This window comes from Sceloporus occidentalis, unplaced genomic scaffold, assembly GCF_023333645.1.
Source record: "Sceloporus occidentalis isolate IW3139 unplaced genomic scaffold, rSceOcc1.0.p SCAF_8, whole genome shotgun sequence".
Classification (NCBI taxonomy): Eukaryota; Metazoa; Chordata; class Lepidosauria; order Squamata; family Phrynosomatidae; genus Sceloporus; species Sceloporus occidentalis.
Genome location: NW_028316988.1, coordinates 12,562,770 through 12,584,474, shown reverse-complemented (window position 1 = coordinate 12,584,474; position 21,705 = coordinate 12,562,770). Strand labels below are relative to the sequence as shown.

The 21,705-nt window shown below is 42.7% G+C and overlaps 1 protein-coding gene across 7 annotated transcripts in view; it reads left to right on the top strand.

The window, feature by feature from the left end:
- Window positions 1–21,705, top strand: part of DENND1A (DENN domain containing 1A) — a 176,318-nt gene that overhangs the window by 123,569 nt on the left and 31,044 nt on the right. For all 7 annotated transcript variants that reach the window (XM_089534724.1, XM_089534725.1, XM_089534722.1 and 4 more), the window contains one exon: window positions 3,608–3,733. In XM_089534724.1, coding sequence (XP_089390850.1) covers window positions 3,608–3,733 — 126 coding nt within the window. The remainder of the gene's footprint in view (window positions 1–3,607; window positions 3,734–21,705) is intronic.

Sequence of the window (21,705 nt, the reverse complement as noted above, 5' to 3'; positions counted from 1 at the left end):
CTCAGATAGTGACTAAGGCTGAGGGAAGCTACCGTCATGGAGTGCCATGACCAAGAAGGTCCTGTCTCCAATTGCTTTCCATTGTATTTCTGAGACAAAGGGATGTATTGAAGTGTTGCCACTAGCTGCCATACTCTCTGCATCTTTAAGAGTTTAATGAGAAGCTAAGAGTAATTTATAATTCTTACCTGGACAACACCTCTCAGGTTGCTTTTAGAAGTGGATGATGTCTGTCGTTTTGGACGCAGCAGAGATGTCTTTTTGTAACAGGATGAGCTTTATACAAGAAAAGAAAAAAAGTCTGAAGATTTCCTGGTAGACACATGCAAGAAACCACCAGGACCTTTAATAATATAGCATTGTTTCAGCCCATCAGAATATGCAGGGATCACACCTTTCGAACAGGATAATTGTCTTTTGATTATTTTATTTTATTTTTCATCCTTTTCCCTTTCCATTGCTTTGCATGGTCCTAGAACAAGGAAATGATACATTAATAATTGCTTTTGCATGTTGTGGGCATTTAAACTTGCTGAGTTGGCCACATGAGAGTAAAGCATGCATTTTCTTGATTATAATCCCTTCCAAAGGGGGGAAAAAAAGATAACTTGCATTTAAAGGTGTTTTTCTTCCTGATGCTATGTTTTTCAGTAGAATGTGTTTTTCTGGCTTTATTCATGTTGACAACTAGAAAGCCTTGGATCTAATTAAAAGAATTTCCACTCGCACCTCTGCTGAACCATTTCATTATGCTGCACTGCACAGATTGCATTTCGAAACATGGTGATAGCTTAAATCTGACCTTTAATCCTGAGCTGCCAAGAGTATAAAAATCTTCTTTAAAAACACTTCCAGGATTGGCTGTGTGTTTCTGTGCCTCCTAGTAAGAAGCAGCCTCTCTGCGGAGAGTGGCTACTGTCCGAGTTGGGGAAAAAGGCTGCTGCCTATATAGCAGAACGGCTGAGCATTGTGCGCCTGTCTCAGCCATGTACATAGCTTTCCCCCACAATGTAGAGGAGTAAACAGTCGCCTGGTTGCTTGCCAGCTGAATGGCTTAAATTGCCCAGAACCTGATGTCAGTTCGAAAGTGTATAGAAGATGGCAGCGAAAGAGAGAACGCCTCTTAGCACATGCAGGGTGTCGCTTTCTAATTGCCGGGTTGCAAAAGCTAGTCATTGCCACAAAGCTGAGAGATGTCCAGGGGATAAATAAAGTCCAGCTCTTTTTGTACACTAACCTCCTCAAGAAGGAGTTGGTTGGGAAGAGATGCTCCCAAATTGTGCGAGCACCAAACCTCTGGAACGGATGGCAACCTCTGAGGTGAGGCTTTGACCATTGGGGTGGCCATTTGATCCTGAGCTGTGTCAGTCACAAGTGTGGACAAGAGCTGGCCATGGCTGCCCAGACTCCTCAGACCACTGGAGCACTGAGGAAAGAAAGAAGTATTCTCCTTCTGTTTTCTGGATTCTTGCCATCGGCTTTCTAGGGTCTGGGTTCCAGCCATGGGTGAGCACTGTTGGGCCTTGTATTCAAACTTGCTGCTCCTTCCCTTCTTTAGCATGGCATGGAATTTGCATTTTAGCACCTTGTTTTTCATTAATAAAGAGGAGTTTTACTAGATGTACATGGGATAGATGTGTTACAAAGTGAGATACAAGTAATGTTTCTAACACAGATTTACTGTTCTTCTTGGCCACTTTTGCCATTAGTAAGTAGGGTAAAATAATGTTCTCTGATTCTGATTCTCCTTGTTCTCTTCAAACTATGTATCATTAGGTTTGCTCCTGCTGTGTCTCCCTTTTTCTTCCTCCTCCCCACAAGCTAAAGAGTCTCAAAATCTTTCTCCATGGGGCACTTGTTCGCACATTATTTGATTGGATAGCATGGTCTATTCCCTCGTCTGAGAAGAAGAGAATCACTTGCCCAGTGCCCCTGCGACTTGTGCAGTTTCAGCTGCCATGATTTGGAAAGCAGTGACCAAGGGGTGGCCCAATAAGGCCATTACAAGTTGAGCATCAAAATAGAGAAGATGCTCTCCAGTGTCTCCTTTGTTCTATTGGAAAGGAGGAATGCACTCACTGAAAGACACTATGCAGGTATCAAAAGGACATCTCCCAAAAGGTATCAAAATCTAGAATACAGAACGTAGTAATGAATGAACAGGCGCTCCCAGAGTGTGCCTGGCAGACCAAATGCTTGTCATTCAGGTAACCTTGAAGGCTTTTGTTGGTTTTGAGAATTTGTCAGCGTAGGAAGATATGTGGGGTTGGTATTTGCTCAGTTACCGTCATGGAGTACTTCTTTGTGTAAATGGTAATGAGACCGTTAGGTCTATGTTCACCTGAAGTGCAGCTTTGTGAATCAGAGGCAATTAAACACCTCCAGGATGAAAGGGAAAGGGCAGTGAAGGTTAAGTGAGGAATAATCTGATGCACAGGTGGCGAGAGCCTTTGAGAAAGCGAGGAAGGAAGGGAAGGACCGTTTCCAAGGATGGAGATGTGGCTGTCAGCGTTGTCAACAGGCGCAATGCTCCCCCCAATTGCTTTCAGGGTGTGGCAGGTTAATCCCCCTCGCTTTAATGAAACACTCTTCTTTAGAAATCAGGTTTACATGGGGAGTTGTCCATTGGGAATGCAGTTGGAAACATGGACTCAGAGGCCTTCATATCATTCAGTGATCCTTAGTGGTCCTGCCATTGCTATCATGATGGCTGATCTTAAACATCGTTCTATTTATCTGGGTTGTAAAGCCACTTTTTAGGAAAGTGGCCCAGATTGCTGCCTTCACGGATCACAAGGCAGTCAAGCACTCCACTTCCTCCAAGTATCATTACCTCTATGTAGTTTGAAGCTTGTGGGGTAGTTCCTTCTGCTCTCTTCCTCAAAACTATTGGACAAATTTCTCTCTTCTTCTGCTTAACCTCACTTGCAGGTTACTTTGGAGATCAGTTACTTAAGAACTGTTAAATGCTTTCCCCACTGAAGAGGGTTACTTTATTTCTTAAATGTATTCGCTTATGTTAAATATTCACTTATGTTAAATACTTTGAAGATAGTCGCTTACTTTAATACAATTGGCTTCCTCTCCCCAAGCTCTCAAAGTGGTATATTAGCAGATAAAATTTAAAACAAAGCACTGAATACAAATTATAAAATGAGCAATGTCAAGATAAAAATCTTACCTTGCATTTTGAAACCAAGCCAAACCCAAGTAACATCCTTCCAGTTCTGGCTAAGAGTGCTTACTCACATGCAAATCTCATTGAATTCAGTAGGATGGACTCTTTTGCTGAAACTTTTTAGCACAGCAATGAAAACTGCTCATGTTTGCTACTATTATTGTTGTCACCTTCTGATATGAGTCCTTATCTTTTCTTCAAGATTCAGAGCAAACCTTAATAATAATAATAATAATAATAATAATAATAATTTTAAAATGCATTTTATTCAGTGCGTGTACATCCCTCGTTTCTCCAGAACATCTTTTCTTTAAGGATCATGTGTTTCCCTCTGACAACTCCCATTATATCAACCACTACCTAGTGCATAGAATTTTCTGGCACATTCTTTGAAGATACATTCTTCTTGTTGTCATTGTGTGTTTCTAGGTGTCCGCACTGAAGAGCAGGTTGAAGAAAGTCTCCATGACCACAGGAGATGGTGTGGCAAGAGCGTTTCTGAAGGCCCAAGCTGCGTTCTTTGGGAGCTACAGAAGCGCATTGAAGATTGAGCCTGTGAGTAGCCTGCCCTCTTTTAAATCCAGCTTTACAGATCCACATATGTTTGATTTATAGTGTAATGCTTCCGTTCAGTCACCTGGGGTCGCTATGGTGAAGTAGCAGCGTTTCCTCAAAGGTGAATGTGTGCCTGCTGTGTGACTGCCTAATAATAGTGCACAAGTATTGGTCCGCATAGAGAAAGACAGAGAGAATCCAGTAAGCAAAGATAAAAATTTCCAGAATAGCTTCCAGGGATGGGAAGGGTAAACACGCTGCATTTAGTGCACACAAACAAGCACCCACAAGGGGATGTCAGAACAAAAGAAGTGTGTGTGTGTGTGTGTGTGTAAGAAAGAGAGGCTGATTCTTGCTAAGGGTGGCAGTAGGAGGTGCCCCCCCCCCCCCCCCGGACCTCAGTGCAGTCAATCAAAGGCCCATGTGGAATACCTGCCAGATAAACAAGGCCACATGGATTGCTCAGAGGCTCTGTCACCCAAAACTGTATTTAAGGAAACAGAGTAAGAACTCGGGTCCACTTGTGATTCTCCATCGGCATGGAACAAATTTACTTATGTTTCTGAAATCAAAAAGGAGGGAACAGTTTGTCTGACTCCTCCTGGGAGAAGATGTCGCTCTCGCCGTCTCTCTTAATTGCTGGAATAAAATGCTGTTGAATCAGCAGGATGCTGCGGGTTTATTTTCCTCCTGCATCTAGTGGGGTCTACCTCTGACACCAGATATAAGAGCAGATGTATTTGTGCATGTGGTTGTGTGTGTGTGTGTGTGTGTGTGTGTGTGTTTCTATATGGCTCATTAAAATGTCAGGTGTGAGCATGATGCTTTTCAAGTCCCAGCTGTAGCTTTAATTCCCAGCCATGTAAATAAGAGCTCTAGTTGCACCGAGGCTACCCAGCTCTTAAGCCTTTTGGATCCATGGCAGGCATCAGCCAACCCTTTTCATTCCTGGAGGCTGTCTGTATCTCTGATGCCTCAACCTGGCAACTTGGAAATATGGGTGCCCATGTCACTTGAGATGTGCAAGGATTAGATACCCATTGTTTATGTATAGTAAAATGAAGATACTGCTGCCTTGAAGGATGGGCTGGAAATGGTTATTCTTTGTCTTCTGTTAAAAGTTTGAAAAATTCTCCTGCTCAGTATCTACTGATAGCAAGCTGGCAGAACCTCTCTTTCGAATCTTGATCCTTGAATGGCTCATGCCTTCAGTGTGATGAAGGAAATGCACTCTGGACTTGCTTAGGGGCCTTCTTCTTGGGTCTGTTGGAATGATCATGTTATGAAGTAACAAGAGAAGTGGGATCCGACCAAAGTGGCTTGTGCTGAAGACCTCCCTGCTGGATCGCGCCCTGTCTGACAAAACAACATGAATGTAAGAATATCTTGAGGAAATGGAGGGCTTGATCGCCAGAGAAGGCAGCAATCTGGATCGGACTTTCCTAAAATAACGTCTTTTGGCCTTGCTGTTGGAGGAGGCAAGTTAAGCGAACGCCACTCTGTAAATACAATTTTGCACATTTCACTTTTTAAGCTGAAATGCTAAAGGTTAAAGAAGATCTTTCAAGCATTTGTCCTTACAAATAGTCATTTTAATTGCTTAATATTGTGGCATTTTAAATATTTATAGCTATATTGGATTCTGGAGAAAAAGGCAGTGGGCAACTTGGAAAGGTTTTCCCTGCTGAAAACCTACACAATCCTCCATCCTGCACTGACACCTAGTGGCCAGAGGCAGCAGCGCGGCATCTGCTTCTTTCTCCAGAGAAGCCAGGTTCTCCCTTACCTTCAGAGCCAAGCATCATCTTTGTCAAAATAATGCCTTTAAAGAAGAGCAAAGTCAGGATAATCCACGCCATCGCATTTCTGATTTTGGTGTATGATTGTGAAATCTGGAGAGTAGAAGCAAATGAACTCATCTGAAATGTCATCCTGGAGGAGGCTTCTTCATTACCATGGACTGCCAAAAAGAAAAATAAATTGGTTAGTGATCGAATTAAGCCTGAACTCTCACTTGAACCCCAAATGACTAAACCAAGGCTATTGCACATATCATAAGGCAACATGTAGTTGAAAAAGACGGTAATGTTGGAAAAAGTGGAAGATAGTAGAGAAATAGAAAGACCTCATTGCAGATGGATTGAATCAAGGAAGCAATGGCTACAAACCTGCAAGACCAGGGTAAGACATCTCTTTATTCATAGCATCTTCATGAGTTGAAGCCAATAACAACAACAAGAGTAAAGAATACACAGGTCTGGCTGACAAATAAAAAGAAGTGAAATCCAATTCCCTTTTGACTTGGTAGTTTTGGCTTTTGGCTGCTTGCTCACACTTTTACTTCCAACTAGCGACATATATAACCCTCCTTCCTCTACGTTTTGTGTGAAAACTTTTCTCAGCCGTACTTCCTCCTGGTCCTGAAACCATTTCATCCTTTGTTTGGAAATTTGGAAATTAAAAAAAAAAAATCCAGTGAGATTTCTGGCTGATACTGAGGATGATTAGTCCTTATTGGTTCCGATTTTGTTGGTTTATAAGAACAGTGTATTGTTTACAGATATACATCAACAGTTCTGAATTTTATTTAGTTTGAATATAGCCAAAATCTACTGTGGCTGAGATGAAAGGCAAAACCTCAGAGCATGGAAGTGGATGGCCCTTTCTCCTTCCGCAGACGCGATGCTTTTCCCTTGATGACTTTAATTGCTGATTTGCTGAGGCCCAATAGAAAGGTTGGGCGCTTATTTTTAGCCTGACTATGGCTCTCCTTCAGGAGAGTGGGCAAATATCCTTCTCCAGGTGCAGAGGAAATGTCAGCAAAGCAGGAGCTGTAGCAAAATAGACAAAGAGAGGAACAAATCAAAAAGAGCTTCCTCCACTTCGTTTGTTTTTTGCTTGCTCCTCAGCCCCCCCCCCCCACACACACACACAAGATTTCATGCAGACAAAGATGTCCCTGCCCACAGATTCAGAATCTCCATAGTGCCAAATAGGGGGAAAGGAGATACTGAGGAAATGAAGGGAAGTAGTCCTTCAACCTTTTCAGCTGGGAACATGTAATCTGGCCTCGAATCTGATTCCATTTCCTTGTCTCCTTTGGCTTCAGCTCCTGGAATAAGGGCAGGCTATGAACAATCCTTTTCAAACTCGCGTTAACCAGCTTGAATCCTGTGTGCTTCTAGATGATGAGGGAGCAAGGAGAAGGAAATGGATGTGGGAGACAGCCCTTGGAAATGCTGTGTGGATGGGTGTTCTGGAGATCCATTTCTCAGCAATGGCTCCCTGTGGTTTCACATTATCTGAAGATCTGAGCCCTTGAGACACAATTCTGCTACGCAGCACAGCATCAGGACCAAAGCCATTCTCAAATCTTATTCTTTTTCTTAACACATGTTTTGCCATCCCTCAGACATCTATTATCCAGAGTACTTTCACAGTGGGAAGACATTATAATACCGTTATGGTAGGTGTGATGTTTCCATCCGATGTTTCAAAACACGTTCACAAGAGGAAGGATTTTTTTCCAGATAAAGAGTTTTGTTTTCTGTCTTGCTTTCTCACCATTAACTATTGAGGCTATCAAGGCTAACTCCTTCCATAGCCTGGAATCTCCACTTCGGTCTTTCTCAGTTCCTAGCTTCCCATCATTTCAAAATTGACATACATTGAGGTCCATTCTTCCTTTGTTTAAGTGACTATGGCAATAAAGACTTGTGGTACCAGACAGGGGAAATGTATGGGATTGTGGAAAGACATGGAGGACTAGCCAGAAAGGCTTTGGGAGGGCCTTGGCCCTGACGGTGGTCAAGCGATTGCAGAGCTTTTCAATGGGAGTGATCTCAGGCTCCCCTCTTAGCAGTCTCACATCTGAGCAGGTGTCACTAAGACACAAAATGAGGGATGGGAAAGGCTAAGGTGCACAAGAAAGCAGGGGTAGTTCTTTGAGCAGAGCTGGACACAGACACATACATTCTGCTCTTGCCAGATCCTTCCTTGAAGAGGTTTTTCATTTCTCCCTCTTCAGTCCACTGTCCTGTTGTGGTTGCCGTGGTGAAATGTCTTGAAGCAGTTGAATAGAGCAGCAAAGAGTTGCTTTGCTCCGTCCTCCTTATAATTGCTTCCCTAGCCAATGGCCCACCTACTTGCAGGCGCTGTGTTTACAACTTGGCCTCCCAAACACACTCATCTGAATGTGCATTGTCCACGCTGAACGTACGGACTCCTGCCTTAGCTTGGTATTTTCTCATTTCTGTGGTGAGAAGCAGAAGCTACTCACTACCAGCATTGCTAATGCTTTGCAGAAATCATGTCATGCCAAGGAGCTCTGATTTCACTGCAGGAGAGATTCCAAGGGAGAGCGAAACTGGTGGGTTGGATGGGGTTGTGAGAGCTGGTTGCTGTAGCTGAGCATGTGGCTTTTCATCTTTTGTAAGGTTCTTAGTTGGAAATCTGGGACTCAGGTAAGGGACCCCGGTGGCAAGAGAGCCTGGTGGGTTTTCCTGATGCCAGGGAGAGCCTTGGTTAGAAGCTGGGAGATCGAGTATTCATAATTCACCTGCATTCTACAATGCTGGAGGAAAAAAACCTGTTCATTAGCAAAATGATTCACCTGTTCATTCCAAGGATGCTTCTTTCTTGTTTTGAAACTTATTTTTACTTTTATCTATTCAAGATGTCACAATATTGGTGAGGTTTGTTCATGGTGGGTTTTCCCTTGCCTTCCTCTAGGCTGAGAAAGTATGGCTTGCCTAAGGCCACCCAGTAGGTTTCCATGATCAAGCAGGGATTTGAACCCTGGTCTCCAGGACTCAAACCAGTGGTCCTCAAACGTTTTACTCTTGGGACCCAGATTTACATCTACATGCAGGCATCGTGCCCCCCACACTCAATGTAGTCCCCTTTCAGCCCCAGGCAGTATTTGCTTTATGACTAACCCATCTTGATTCTTTGGTGAGTTTTTGGTCATGGCAGTGACTTTGCATTTGGTAGCAGGCTGTGAGATTAACCCCAGATCACTTAATTTGACCATATAATGAGTGTGATCTGATATTTACTGCTTGACTAGCATAGAGGAAGCTCACAAATAGCCTCTCAATTTTAGTGAATGATGCCAGGGGCGAGAAAATAACTATTCAGACCTTTCTTTGAATCTCCCCATTACTAGAGAAGATTTGGATAGTGTGAAGTAGCGCTGTAATATTTTAGCAATTGTGATGCAGGAATTGAAGTGCTTGGCTGATAAATTATTCTGCTGTGACTCCCTCACCTGGCTTTGTGTGTCTTTGCCTTTTATTTTACACTCCGCTCTTGTTGTTCTTCTGTCTCTTAAGCTTTCATTTTATTTCTGCATTTTGACACACTCATAGCCTGGCTTGCTCCCTCCACCCGACTTGCTTGCATTTTACTTGTAATTGAGACTGTGTGCAGCCTCAGCAAGCAGCGCCACGCTCTCCGGAAGCAGGAGAAGTTGGAGACATTGGCTCAACTAATAATGCACAAGAGACATGGCAAAGGATAGAAGGCAGGCGCCATGCAAAACGACACAGGCAGCGAAAGGGCTTTCTGCAAAAGGGGGCAAGGGCAATTATTTGTGCCTTTAAATGTAAACAAACAATAGATCTGTTTATCTATAGCTGTCCATGAAATATATATACGCTTTAAATTCAGTTGATGCTTTAGAAAGGCAGTGAGATGCATTTCTCCTCTCAGGAGGAGCATATGTTAAAGTGAGCACAAATAGGTAGCAGAACCAAGGGAAGCGGGCAGGCAATGTGGGAATATTTGGTGTGCCAGGAATAAAAGTGCTAAGATTAATGCAGGTAATGTAATTGCCATTACCATATGTACCATATGTATTTCAAGTGTTGAAAGTGCCTCATGCACCTTATCACAATAATCCTGACACAGCAGCCCAGTTAAAAAGGCCAGTCTGTGTTGTTGCCCTCTGTTTTGGAAGAAGTGGAGGCTGCAGCTCAGAAGCCATGGCTTGCCTTAGTCCCTCTAGTTGGGCAAGATTTAAACCAGGGGCTTCTCAGATCGTGCTTTTAGCATCTGCGCCACACCAAAGGATACATGACAATTGCATTACCTGGTGTGAACTTAGGGAACTGAAGTAGAGACTTGATTTTTGGGTGGGCTCAACTCTGTTGGGTTGATGACTGCACAGACTCTGTATCAGTTAGACTTTGCATAGAGTAAGTCAGTTGGAATTGCTTACAGCGTTAATTAAGAATTTAGTTGTCAGAATTTGTAAGATCAGGAACGTTGTCAGAAGGAGGGGAAAGGTTCAAATAATATGGCCAGAAAGAAAGGAGGGGTTTTTTTTGTGCTCAGTAAATCTCTCTCAAAAGGAACAAAGAAATAAGCAACAAGTGAATTGCACCACATGTGTAAGACAACTCCCCATCTGCACACACACACACACACACACACCCCAAGCAAAAATGCTAGGCCTGCCTGACTGCTTAATGATGGAGGCAGTCTTCAAGAGCTGCCATATCGCTGAGTTTTGGCATCGGAGGGTGTGAGCTTTGTTGTGGAGGGTGGCCTGAATCGTGCTCATCAAAGGAGCTGCGTTCATCTAGGAAAGCGGATGAGAAAAAGTCCTAATTGAATTGCTTTCTCTTCTGCGCTCTCTGAGACGAACCGACAGATTTTTACTGTGACTGAAATATGCATTTTGTAAATTGTAACTTTCCTTGCTGTTTAAATCAGCCGTGTATGTACAGCATGCGAAATCTATGCACGCAGCAGCTCTCCTCCGAATTCCAATGGGTGCAAATATGTCTTAAGTCACTGAAAGTGCATTGTAAAGCAGACAACTTTATGATAATTGGAAGCCCCATTTCTGTCTTTCCACCATTATTGTTGTTATTACTATTTTTTGGAATACAATTAGCACATCATGCAAGCTTTACCTGGTTTCTCTTCATTTACCCCTGACACCTCCTTGAAGTTTAGAGGCTTGTTTGTTTCTCTGCTTTGAACTCTCACGGTTGGTAATAAAGATGAGCAGGGTTTTCTTTTAAATAAACATATTTCCTATTAAAGAGATACAATTAGTGTGCATTGTTAGAAAAACTATATACATATTGAAATGAGTTTAAGTCTTTTACTGATTGTTCAGATGATCACGGCAAGAATCATGTAAGGATTTTGGAGCCTATATCCAATGAAAAGCAGTTTTGGGGAAGGGAACAGTTCAGAGAAGATGTGAACAGAAGCTTTATATAAAAAGGTGGCAACTCTTTTTAAAAAGGATAAATAATGCATGTAATTTGAAGTGGTTTTCTTTCCTGTAAGGCAACAGGAATATAAGGCACAAAACCAGGGACTTGTTTAAGCTTTCTAGTCTGGCTGGTATAGCCATTTTGACATCCTTGCCACAGAGTTGAAACGGGAAGGGAGTAACAGGGAACCAGATTTTGTCCTTCATTTTACATGGCAATTGTGTTTTCTGTGGCAAACAGTATAGTGTGGACAGCAGACACACATTGTTAAACAAACACACACACTCCCATCTTTCCTCTTGCAGCAATTAGGTAAAGCTGAGGGCCATAAAGGCTTCCTGTCTTTGGTTGGCAGTGAGATAAATATGGCTCTGGACATGTCTTGAACCCCCGACTCCTATGGTGATGTCTTCCCTTCTGTTGGCAAGGCTACATATGGCTGCTGGATTTACTCTTGGTAGACAGGGTCAGTCAGGATCCTGCAGAGCAGTGAAGGCAAAAACGGGAATACAGAACTGCCGACTGGCTAATCCCTAGTACATTTGATTCCAGAAATGTCACATTTACAAGAACTTCAAGTACAGACAAGATCTACAGAGTAGGGACTTAGAAAACATAAGTGTGTTCAGCAGGATGTTTTAAAGCATAGGTTTGAGTGGCACAAAGCAGAGGGCTAATAAAGTGTTGGAAAGCCCTGAACTAACCCCAATTAAAGCATGTGTTTTCTTGCTCTCTCGCTTGACAGAAAAGGAACATATTGCTGCCTTTAAGAGAGTTCTGTTCAATTAATGGATAAATCTTATTTCATTATCTTCCCACCATCGCCACCATCCCCGGGTTCATAATTCTGACTAGAGCCCTGCAGCTTATATCGCGAGAGCTCTCAGTTGTATTTTGTTTTTGATGCCCCTACAAACTCTAGAGACTCAGGTGATTCTTGTCGTGTTTCCTTTTTGCTCCGTAAGCTATCCACTGTCCAGCCAAATCTTCTTTTTTTTTTTGGTAATATTTTTTATTGGTTTTAACATAGTTATTTACGTTCATAACCCATGTATGTGTTACATGTTGTTATAACATTTATAAATTTACAGAATGCAATATGCAATTACTGAGCATAATCTTCCCAAAATTGTATATGATCCAATACATCAAACTTACATATACTGTTTTTGCGACCCATAAATTATTCCATGTATTCAATCCAGTATTTAATTACTGGAGCCCATTCTGTTTCTCTTTTTTTCTTTGCTTCATTGTTAATTAATGCAGTCAAAATATCCATATCCTTATACTCTATTGCTTTTTTCAGCCAGTCCTCTATTGGGATATATTCTAATTTCCAGTTTTTTGCTAGTAATGTCCTTGCAGCGGTGATCAAATATAGTGTGATTCTCCAGAAGGGTTTTTCCCATTCTTCACCCAAGAAAGAAGTCATATTTAATAAGTACAGTTCGGGAGTTAACTGAAATTGTATTCCAAATATTTCTTGAATACATTTATGAACTTTGAGCCAGAACTTTTTGACTTTTTGGCATGACCACCACATATGGTAGTAGGAACCTTTTTCCTTGTGACATTTCCAGCATCTGTCATCTTTTAAATTATAATACTTAGCTATTCTGCATGGTGTATAATACCACCTATTTACTATTTTAATATAATTTTCTCTAAGGTCTTGAGATGCTGTGAACTTATGAGATTTTTTCCATGCGTGTTCCCAGTTTTCAAACAAAATTTCATGTCCTATTTCTTGTGCCCACTTAACCATGTATGTGGTGACCGTTTCTTGTTCCAGTGTTCTTCCTAAAAATAACTTGTACAATCTGGATATCTTCCCTTTGTCTTTCTCCCATATTATCTTGTCTAATTCATTTTCCTCTTTCTCAAATCCATCTCTTTTTGCATCTTTTTTAAATCTTTGTGTTATTTGTAAGTATTCAAACCATGTTATATTTTTTCCATCGTCTTTCAGCTCTTGTTCTGTCTTTAGTTTTATGTTAGCATTTCTGTCTTTCACTAATAGATCCTTATATGTAATCCATCTGTCTTTTCCTTTTCCCCTTCCAATCTGAAATGCTTCATCTATTGATACCCATTCTGAAATTCCTCTATAAAACAATTCCTTTATTGAACGCCAAATCTTCTGCTACTTCCCTCACCTTTACCGTCTGCACCTTTTGTGATGGTGGCTTGTGCCAAGATTCCATGTTTTCTTTTTCTTCCCAAGATAATTTGAAGTAATGGCTGTTCTTATTGCTTTGACCATCATTCTGTATCCCTAGCTGAGTTCTTACCCACTCCCCCTGTCTTTTTGTGCTTTAAAGATGCAGATAGCCTCCTCTTTTTTTCTTGAAATGTCATAATTTTAAAATTAAGTGGCGGTTGGTGTGCTTGATCAAGGGCTGGAGAAGGCGCTCTGAATGGAATTGAAATCTTCTTAGTGTTCAGGTATTTTTAGCAGCATCTAGTTCTATTGTCTGTTGGCTTAGTGCTCAGACTACCTCTAGATTTCACTGTCTCACTCAACGTACTTTATGATTCATTAATATGGCTGAATCTCTTAAGAAATCCCTGTGAAGCGTAGGCAGCAGCCAAAGTTGTGGCTAGCTTTTTGTATGCAGGCAAAAACACATAGTTCCCTCAGGCTAAACAGCCTTGTCATAAAGCTGAAATCACTGGAGGGCCTTGAATGACAACGCTGCTCGAGAAGTCTTCTCTGTGACATGAGAAATTGTTATTTTTTTCAAAAAGAATGGATCTCAACATACCTTTTTTGCTTGCTCTTTTACCTTTCCAGCGTATAGTGTCTGCACTCGCCATTACTCTCCCTGAAAAGTTCAAGGTATACAGATGACCCGTCTTCTTGTGGCTCTGCTGTGGCCCAGTTCAGATTCACTGAAATCCTGGACGTGTCCTTGCTTTTTGGAAAGGCTTCTCTTGCTCACTGGCAGCAGAGCTAAATTGCTGCCTGAGTCGATGAAGCACTTGGCATCTTGAAATAATCCCTGCCCTGTCCCTCCATGAAACCTTTTTTTCCTAGGACATAGGGACCCAGTCAGCAGTTTTGTCTGGCACAGACAGTCATGTCCATGGCCCATTTCTTACCCTCCTCACCTCCAGTGATATCAACTGGTACTTGACTCTTCTCCATTTCTGCCTCATGGAGGCTAGCCTTGTAACCATCAAGTTCTCTGCTTTCTGCATTGAGCAGAGATGTCCCTGTCGTAGATTGGTATATGCAGACGTTGGGTTCAAGTTGTGCGGTGTGCCACCTGAGCAAAAATCAGCAGCCCAATCCTCCACAAGTGTTTACAAGGCTATATTTCCTGTTTTGGAGCATCTTTTGGAAGCATCTTTTGATCTGAGGTTGAAGACATAGGTGGAAAAGTGTCTCTGTAGTATTGTTGCTGAATTGGCTGCCCTGTGTTGCCCACGCTGGCCTTTGCCTTCCAAAGTGGTCTCAAATGAATCTGTCCAGATTCCCAAAGTCCAAGCTGAGCTCAGTGGCTAAGTTGCATATTCCTCCGTTCCTTTTTTCAGCAACCCCTTGAAATGTAGCTTAAATGTCAGAAATATCCCTCTTTTTCACAGGACGCAAAAGCAACCCTCCCAGCTGAGACCAAGAGTGTGTGCAGTCCAGCATTGTTTTCTTCCGTCTCTCCTCTTGGGCAGCTGATGTGCAGAGCATAAAAGCAACATTTTTCTCACACTATTGATGGCTAAAGAAGACCAATTCTCCTACACCAGAAGGTGTTCTCCTGGTCATGTACAGAGGCCAGCAACCAATTCAAAGAGTCACATTGGAAGACCTTATGTGCTACTGTCGGAGAGGCAGGAAATAACACTGCCCTTTTATGTTTCTGAATGGAGTATTTTTATTTTTCTGAATGAAAATTATCTGCCGTAAAAACTTTTTAATACAGATGAAGTAAGAAAGCTTTAGCGTTTGGCCATCACGAGCCATCATCTTGCTGTTTTTACATATTTTATCTTTAGACCATTTTATATAAAATGTCACAGATATGGCATTGAAAAAGTTTGTTGATAACTGTATAACTATGCCAATGTTTTAATTTTTTTTCTTTTCCTAAATCTTGAAAAGGTTTTGTGGAATGAGGATGTGGTATCTGACTGTTGACTGTGCCAATGTTTTATAATACTTGACTATGCCAATGTAATGGGACTGTGGGCATTCTCCCCTCCTACTTGGATATATAGAAGATATAGACCTTCGTTCGGAGTAGAATGTCGATATATTTATGCTATGGCAGTACACCTGATGTTACATGTTTTGTATTTTTGCCATATTTTGGTGCTGGCCATGTGCCGTAATAAATTCATTCAACAGAGTCCTGTAGGCCATTTTTCTGAATGGAACGTTTCAATATTTTGAAAGTGGCCTTGACAAGCGCAGCTCAAGTCCATCACAAAGTTCTTGATCATCAATATGTCAACTTCTCCCATCGATTCAGCAGGTCTTCTCACATACATACATGCATACATACATACATACATGAGACGTTATTCTGTTTTAGGACATGTCTCTGGAACATGTGTATGATGTGTGTATTTTTTGTGACCTCTCCCCATCTTCCTCAATTTCTTTAACCATTACAAGTTAAGTAGCCCCTGTTGAGGAAAAGTCTTAAGAACCATTCATTTATCACGAGCTGCTTTCAGGGAGTATTAAATGAGCCTAAAATGTTTATTAAATTGCACTGTAATCTATTCTAGTAAATGCCATCTGGAAGTATTTTCAATGCTGCCTACACTTGGAGAACCAACTAGGTGGCTCAAAGTTTCATCTGATCAGAGCAATGACAACTAAATTTAAAACAAGGCGTTGTGTGTGTTAGTAGCATAATGATGAATGCAGATTATTTCGGAGTAGTCAGATTGCTGCAGACTTTGTAAAGTGTTGAGATAGGGCAGAAGATCCAAGAGCATGCATGCGCACAACAAGAAGAGAAGTCCGACCTTTTTGAAGTCTTAATTCTTGATCTGTTTCTCAAGTTGCTTGCACTCACTGTAGTTCTTTTTGGAACATTAGCTACAGAGTGAGTTTTGCCATCAAGTATTCTGGTCTCCATGGAGCCGATGTCCTTCCTCTTTCAATCTGAATTAGATGAATACAGCATAGCGTATATTCATGCATAAGTGTTAACAAGGTTCAGCTCCCTGTAGTGCTGTAACTATTTCTGTTGCTTTATGCAGAAGTGTTGGAGGGAAAAGAGACAGGCTGGAGCTGTCCTTGTGGTCACAAATTACTCTCTTCTTCCTTGCTTCAGTCCTGAAAATCCAGGAAGCAACTGCAATTTCTTTTCTGTTCCCAAAGCCCAAGTCATGGCAGATTTTTAAGGCAGGATGGCCATGAGAATGGCCCAAGACTATCTTGGTCATGGGATCCTCCTAAGAAGATCTGGGGCCCACCTTAGAATCATAGAATCCTAGTGTCGGAAGGGACCCCCAGCACATCCAGGCCAACCCCCATCTGCCATGCAGGAACACATGGCCTAAGCCCTCCCCACAGATGGCCACCCAGCCTCTGTTTAAACATTAAAAGCTCCTCCAAAGCAGGAGACTCCACCACGCTCCAAGGCAGCATATTCCAATATCAAAAAGCTCTTACTGTCAGGAAGTTCCTCCTTATGTGGAGCTGGAATCTCTTTTCCTGCAGTTTGCATCCATTGTTGTGGGTCCTATTCTCTGGAGGAGCAGAAAACAAGCTTGCTCCATCCTCAGTATGACATTTCTTCAGATACTTAAACAGGGCTATCATATCACCTTTTAACCGTCTCTTCTCCAGGCTAAACATACCCAGCTCCCTAAGCCTCTCCTCAGAGGACTTCATGTTTTCCAGACCCTTCACCATTTTGGTCGCCCTCCTCTGGACACGCTCCAGCTTGTCCACATCCATTTGGAACTGTGATGCCTAGAACTGGGCACAAGATTATTCCAGGTGAGGCCTGACCAAAGCAGAATAGAGTGGGACTATTACTTCCCTTGACCTAGACACTCTATTTCTATTGATCGCATTGGCCTTTTTATCTGCCACATCAGACCATTGATTCATGTTCAACTTGTGGTCAACTAGGACTCCTAGATCCCTGTTGCATGTGCAGTTGTTAAGCCAGGTGTCCCCCATCCTATAGGTGTGCATTTCATTGGCCCAGTCTTTGTTCCGATCCCGTTGCATGTGGAATTTGTGGGGCTAATCTCCCTCCCTGCTCCTCCTCCCCAAAGGTGTGCTCCTGGTGCTGTACTCAGGTGTTACCTTGCAAGCTTCCTCCGCCCCTGTCAGTCTGCCATGGAGAAGCCAGATCCGCTGCTGTTCCAGTGCAGAGATTACGGGGCTTAATGAGGAGCTTTTCCAAGCGGCAGCTGATGCCAGAGCCTTCCCCCTTTCCCCTCATTAGCCTCATTAATGAGCGCCTCTGCTCTCCATCGAGAGGCCGGCCTCCCTGGAAAAGCCGCCAAATACCTCTCCCAGGTAGATACATGTGCGGAAACCCATAATTATGGCCCATGTCTAATTCTGGACAAAGTGATGGATGGATGAGGATCTTTCTCTGGCATTGAGCTTGTTTACAAGGGCCGGGATAGGAGACTGTTAACTCTTAAAGGCCCTGCTTTACAAGAAAAAGGTGGCATCAAACCATCAAACCCTGAGATTATGTTGCTTAAAAACAAAGCAAAAACATGGCGGCAGGCTGGAGGGAGACAGAGGGCTTTTGACTCCCTTGAAAGCGAACAGCATCAAAAGTGCATTGAAAAAAGATCTTGTTGCCATGCTGTATTGGATGGCTTGCTGTAAATTTCCAGAATCTGAGATTTTTGTTAAAGTTGCAGCTGCAGCGCTTGTTCATGCTATAACATTGTTTTAATATTTCTGTTAAACAGAAATTAGATAGCCCTGGGTGATCTGCACTAATGCTGTCCAGTTAAACATCTGTACTGTGGCTGCTCTCGGCGGCTTGCTTGTCAGAAAAGACTCAGAGTGAAAAAAGAAATATTAACTATCCTGATCACTTTGTGGTGTTTACAAATATTTTGTGCGATAATTAAAAGCTATTAGAGCCAACACAGGACAGGAGTGTAGGCTTTTCACCCAGCATCCTTGTTCCTTCCTCCGCTGTTTCAAGGGGTTTTCATAGGTTTCTCACATCAATTCCAAGCTTACTTAATCTTACAATGTGGATGTACTATATAACAAGAAGGGAGGAGGGATCTCTTTTTTGAGGGATTATTATTCTTCCATTCATTCCCCTTTTCGAGGTTAGCTCTACCTGGGGACTCCATGTCAAAAAATAAATACTTAGCAGCATCCTTTCTGAAACATGCTGGTTTTCCCTTCTAGTTTTTTTGAGGAGGACGACTCCAAGAAAAGAGAATTCCACAGCTGTGGGTTGTTGTCGATGAGAATTTTTTTGCATGTATTTGTTCTCCAAACTTGGCACATGGATGGTGTGATGAGGAGACCCCTCTCACAACCATGACCACAACATCCTCAAAAGAGCCAGAGAAGTAGGTGTTGGGAGTAACACATCAGAAAACATGCTTGTTTTGGAGAGTTTTCTTCTCCACAGCAGTGCATGGTTTAGGCATGCTGAATAGAAGCCCTGGGATTCAGTGGGAGCTGGGAAAGTGTTTGTGTGTAGCAACTTTAGCACAAGTCCTCTAGTGAGAGTCACATCAGATTCCTGGGCGCTTAAAAGCGTGACTTTGCCGGATGGAAATGCGCATGTCCAGGTTTGGGTGGGTACAGCTGCCTTGCCACCTTTTGGCCCTCCAACTAGCCGCCCATCTGCTCTCTGTCAGAACGTGTTAGGAGTGGGCTTGGACCCGTGCCCCAGAGTTTCTGCGCTGCGCTGGTCGTGTGCGTGTCTCCAGGACAACTCAAGGAGACGTGTAAACTGCCGTGCTTTGAGCCAGATGCTCCTCTGCTCATGCAATCTCATTAGAAGGGATCTTCCTCCCTCCACCTTCTCTCCCCCCCCAAAAAAAGCACATGAAGCTCATTGATGTTGCCCTCTTTTCCAGGCTGAGGTGTGAAGGGAAGTTGTCATGGGGGATTGGCAGCCGGACTCTACATTAGCACTCTTGCAAAAAACAGCATCTCATCTCCAGGGCATAGCCAACTCCTTCATGAACCCCCAAGCCCACCATGCAGAGTTGTGGGGCTGGGGCTGAGGGGGAGAGGAAAGCAGAGGCATCCAGGAGGCAGACTTAAGAAATTGGCAGAAGGGATGGAATTTGCTGGGTGCCCCTTTTGTCTTTTGGGATGAGCGGCAAGGAGAATTGCCTTAAAGTATCGTGTATTCTAACTCCGAGAGGCTAAGAGGATGGAAGAGGCGCTTTAAAACTTCAGTTCCATCTGGTTCCTTCTCAAATTTTTCTATTTATTTTGTTGTTTCCTCTGTCCCCTGATGGTTCTTTCTTTGTCTGAGCTTCCGTGGTTTGGGCCTTTAAGCCATTCAGTCTCTCCCACCTGCCCACCCTCCAGAAATGCTCTGAGCTTTTGCCCACAACAAAGTGAGAATTCCTGCCACAGAAGAATTGATGTTCTTTTGACATTTGTCCAGCGACCTCAGCGGATCTTGTATGGATAAAATAACCCACCATAAATATGTTGCGTTCCATTGGATAATTAGGTTTCCTTGGAGACTATTATACAGCAAGAGCAAAGAAATGTGACCTTTTCCCAACTCCCTTCCGTCTCCAACTTTGATGAACCTTCCCACAGCTCCAGCATCTCAGGCTGCCGTCTCTCCAGTCCCAGACCGTTTTCTCTGGTGTAGCTGTGAAGCCCATTGCATAGTCAATTAGCAGATGCTGTTTTCATGGTTGAGCATGGTCAGCAGGGCAAGGAGGAGCCAAGAGACCCGTCCACCTGCTGCAGTGTCATGTTGCCCAGGAATGGAGAGGACATCAGATGGACTGAGGGAGACAATAGCTCCATTGTGGTGGATCAGGTACATGATGTACAGGCAGAAGGACCCAGGTTCCATCACTGGCATCTTCATTTTACAAGAACAATGCAGAGGTAGATGAGAAAAAGCTGTTTTGGCTTGAGACCATCATTCAAAGAAAAGATATACCAATAAAGAGCATGAAAATATCTTTGTTGGGCAATAACGACTGATCATTGTTTGTAAGCAAGCTTTGCAAAGTGTGGTTAGTTGGATGTCCCATAGTGCCCCTCCATTTTACTGCTAATTGGAATAGTTGCAAATAGAAGAAGGACTTACTTAACCTAAATTTCAAAACTCCATCACAAGTTGGAGCATAAAATGTTAACTAAAATACTCATTTTTAAAAAAGGTTGAGCCATAAAGGAAAGTGGTGCCTGTTGGGTCTAATTAAGCGCGGGGGCCATTTATTCTTGATGGGCTGCTCCTCTGGCCTCCAGGACTCACAGCTCTTTACGCAATGGAAATCCTTCAAGTCAAAACTCCTCTGCAGATTCATTTTCTTCCTCCTAATAGAGAGTTTATATGCAAAATTTATAATCCAGTCTAAGATAAGGAGGCATAGCACCATAAATCGCAGCTGTGTCACTTCTGGCCTTTATACCCTATTGTGTCCTAAAACTGCCACAGATACTTTTCCTGCACACACATAAAAGTTCCATTGTGGCTTTACTGTGCCATGAGATGCTTTATGAGCATGGAGCATTTAGAAATGTTTGTCAAATTCAGCCCTGGAATAGGCAACAGGGGAGTATTAACAGCCGACATCTCCCCATGTTGTCACAGGCATGACATAGAAAATGGTCGCCTATGCAAATTGTGCTGCAGAGCCACGTATTTTTCACCAGATATGAATCAACAATTGTCTTTTCCTGCTATTTCTTTAGTTTTAACTGGCATCAACCTTAGAAACAAGGAAGCTGGCAGCCTGAGCATCAACCCATATTTAGGCTGGCTGAAGGAGCATCCCACACAAATGGGTTATTTTCCCGTGCCAGCGATAGAGGCAGGAGACTCCAAAATTTAAATTCTCTCTCAGTTTAATTTTTCCTGCCTTGCCAGACGGTCAACTATTTTGTGTGTTTCATTTGTTTCTGAAAGGCCATGGCTGCTTTTAGATTTGCTGCAGAATGCATTTTAAATTCATTCTTGTCGTGGTTAAGACCAGGTTAAACCCCGTTCTCAATTCCCACCTCTGCATTGGGAAGGACAGGATAGATTTCCCTGTTGTTTTGGCTAGGTCTCCATGGAGAAACGTGGATTGTGCCTTTTGTTCTCTCTTACACAGACTGGTTCTATTTGGAGAATGAGGCAAAGGGGCACTCTAGTCCCAAACCATGACCCCATGGCATAGTCATCCAGTACCCCACCCCGGTCAGTTTATAAATCCCAGACTGTAGGTGCCATGTAGTTATCCACATACTTATAACATTTTATTTAGAACCAAGCTGGACTGTTTGGCCAAGCCCTTAAAAATTTAATAGCTTAAACATTTGATGCTCATATTTGACTTCTTGGACATTATGCATGCAGCTGTTCACTTCGATGATGAATGGAGGCTATTCTGTATTTGGACCCTTAGATGGTGCAAGTGAAATAATGGTGGTGATTTTGCTACAGCCATGAGAACAAGCTTTGCTTCCTAAGACATCTTCCTCCTACCTGTGGTACTATGTACCCCACACCTGCCTCCTCTTACCTAAGGAAATCTCCAGTGCCAGAATTAGCTCACAGAGTATTACCTTACCTATGATGCTGCAGTTTAGTAACT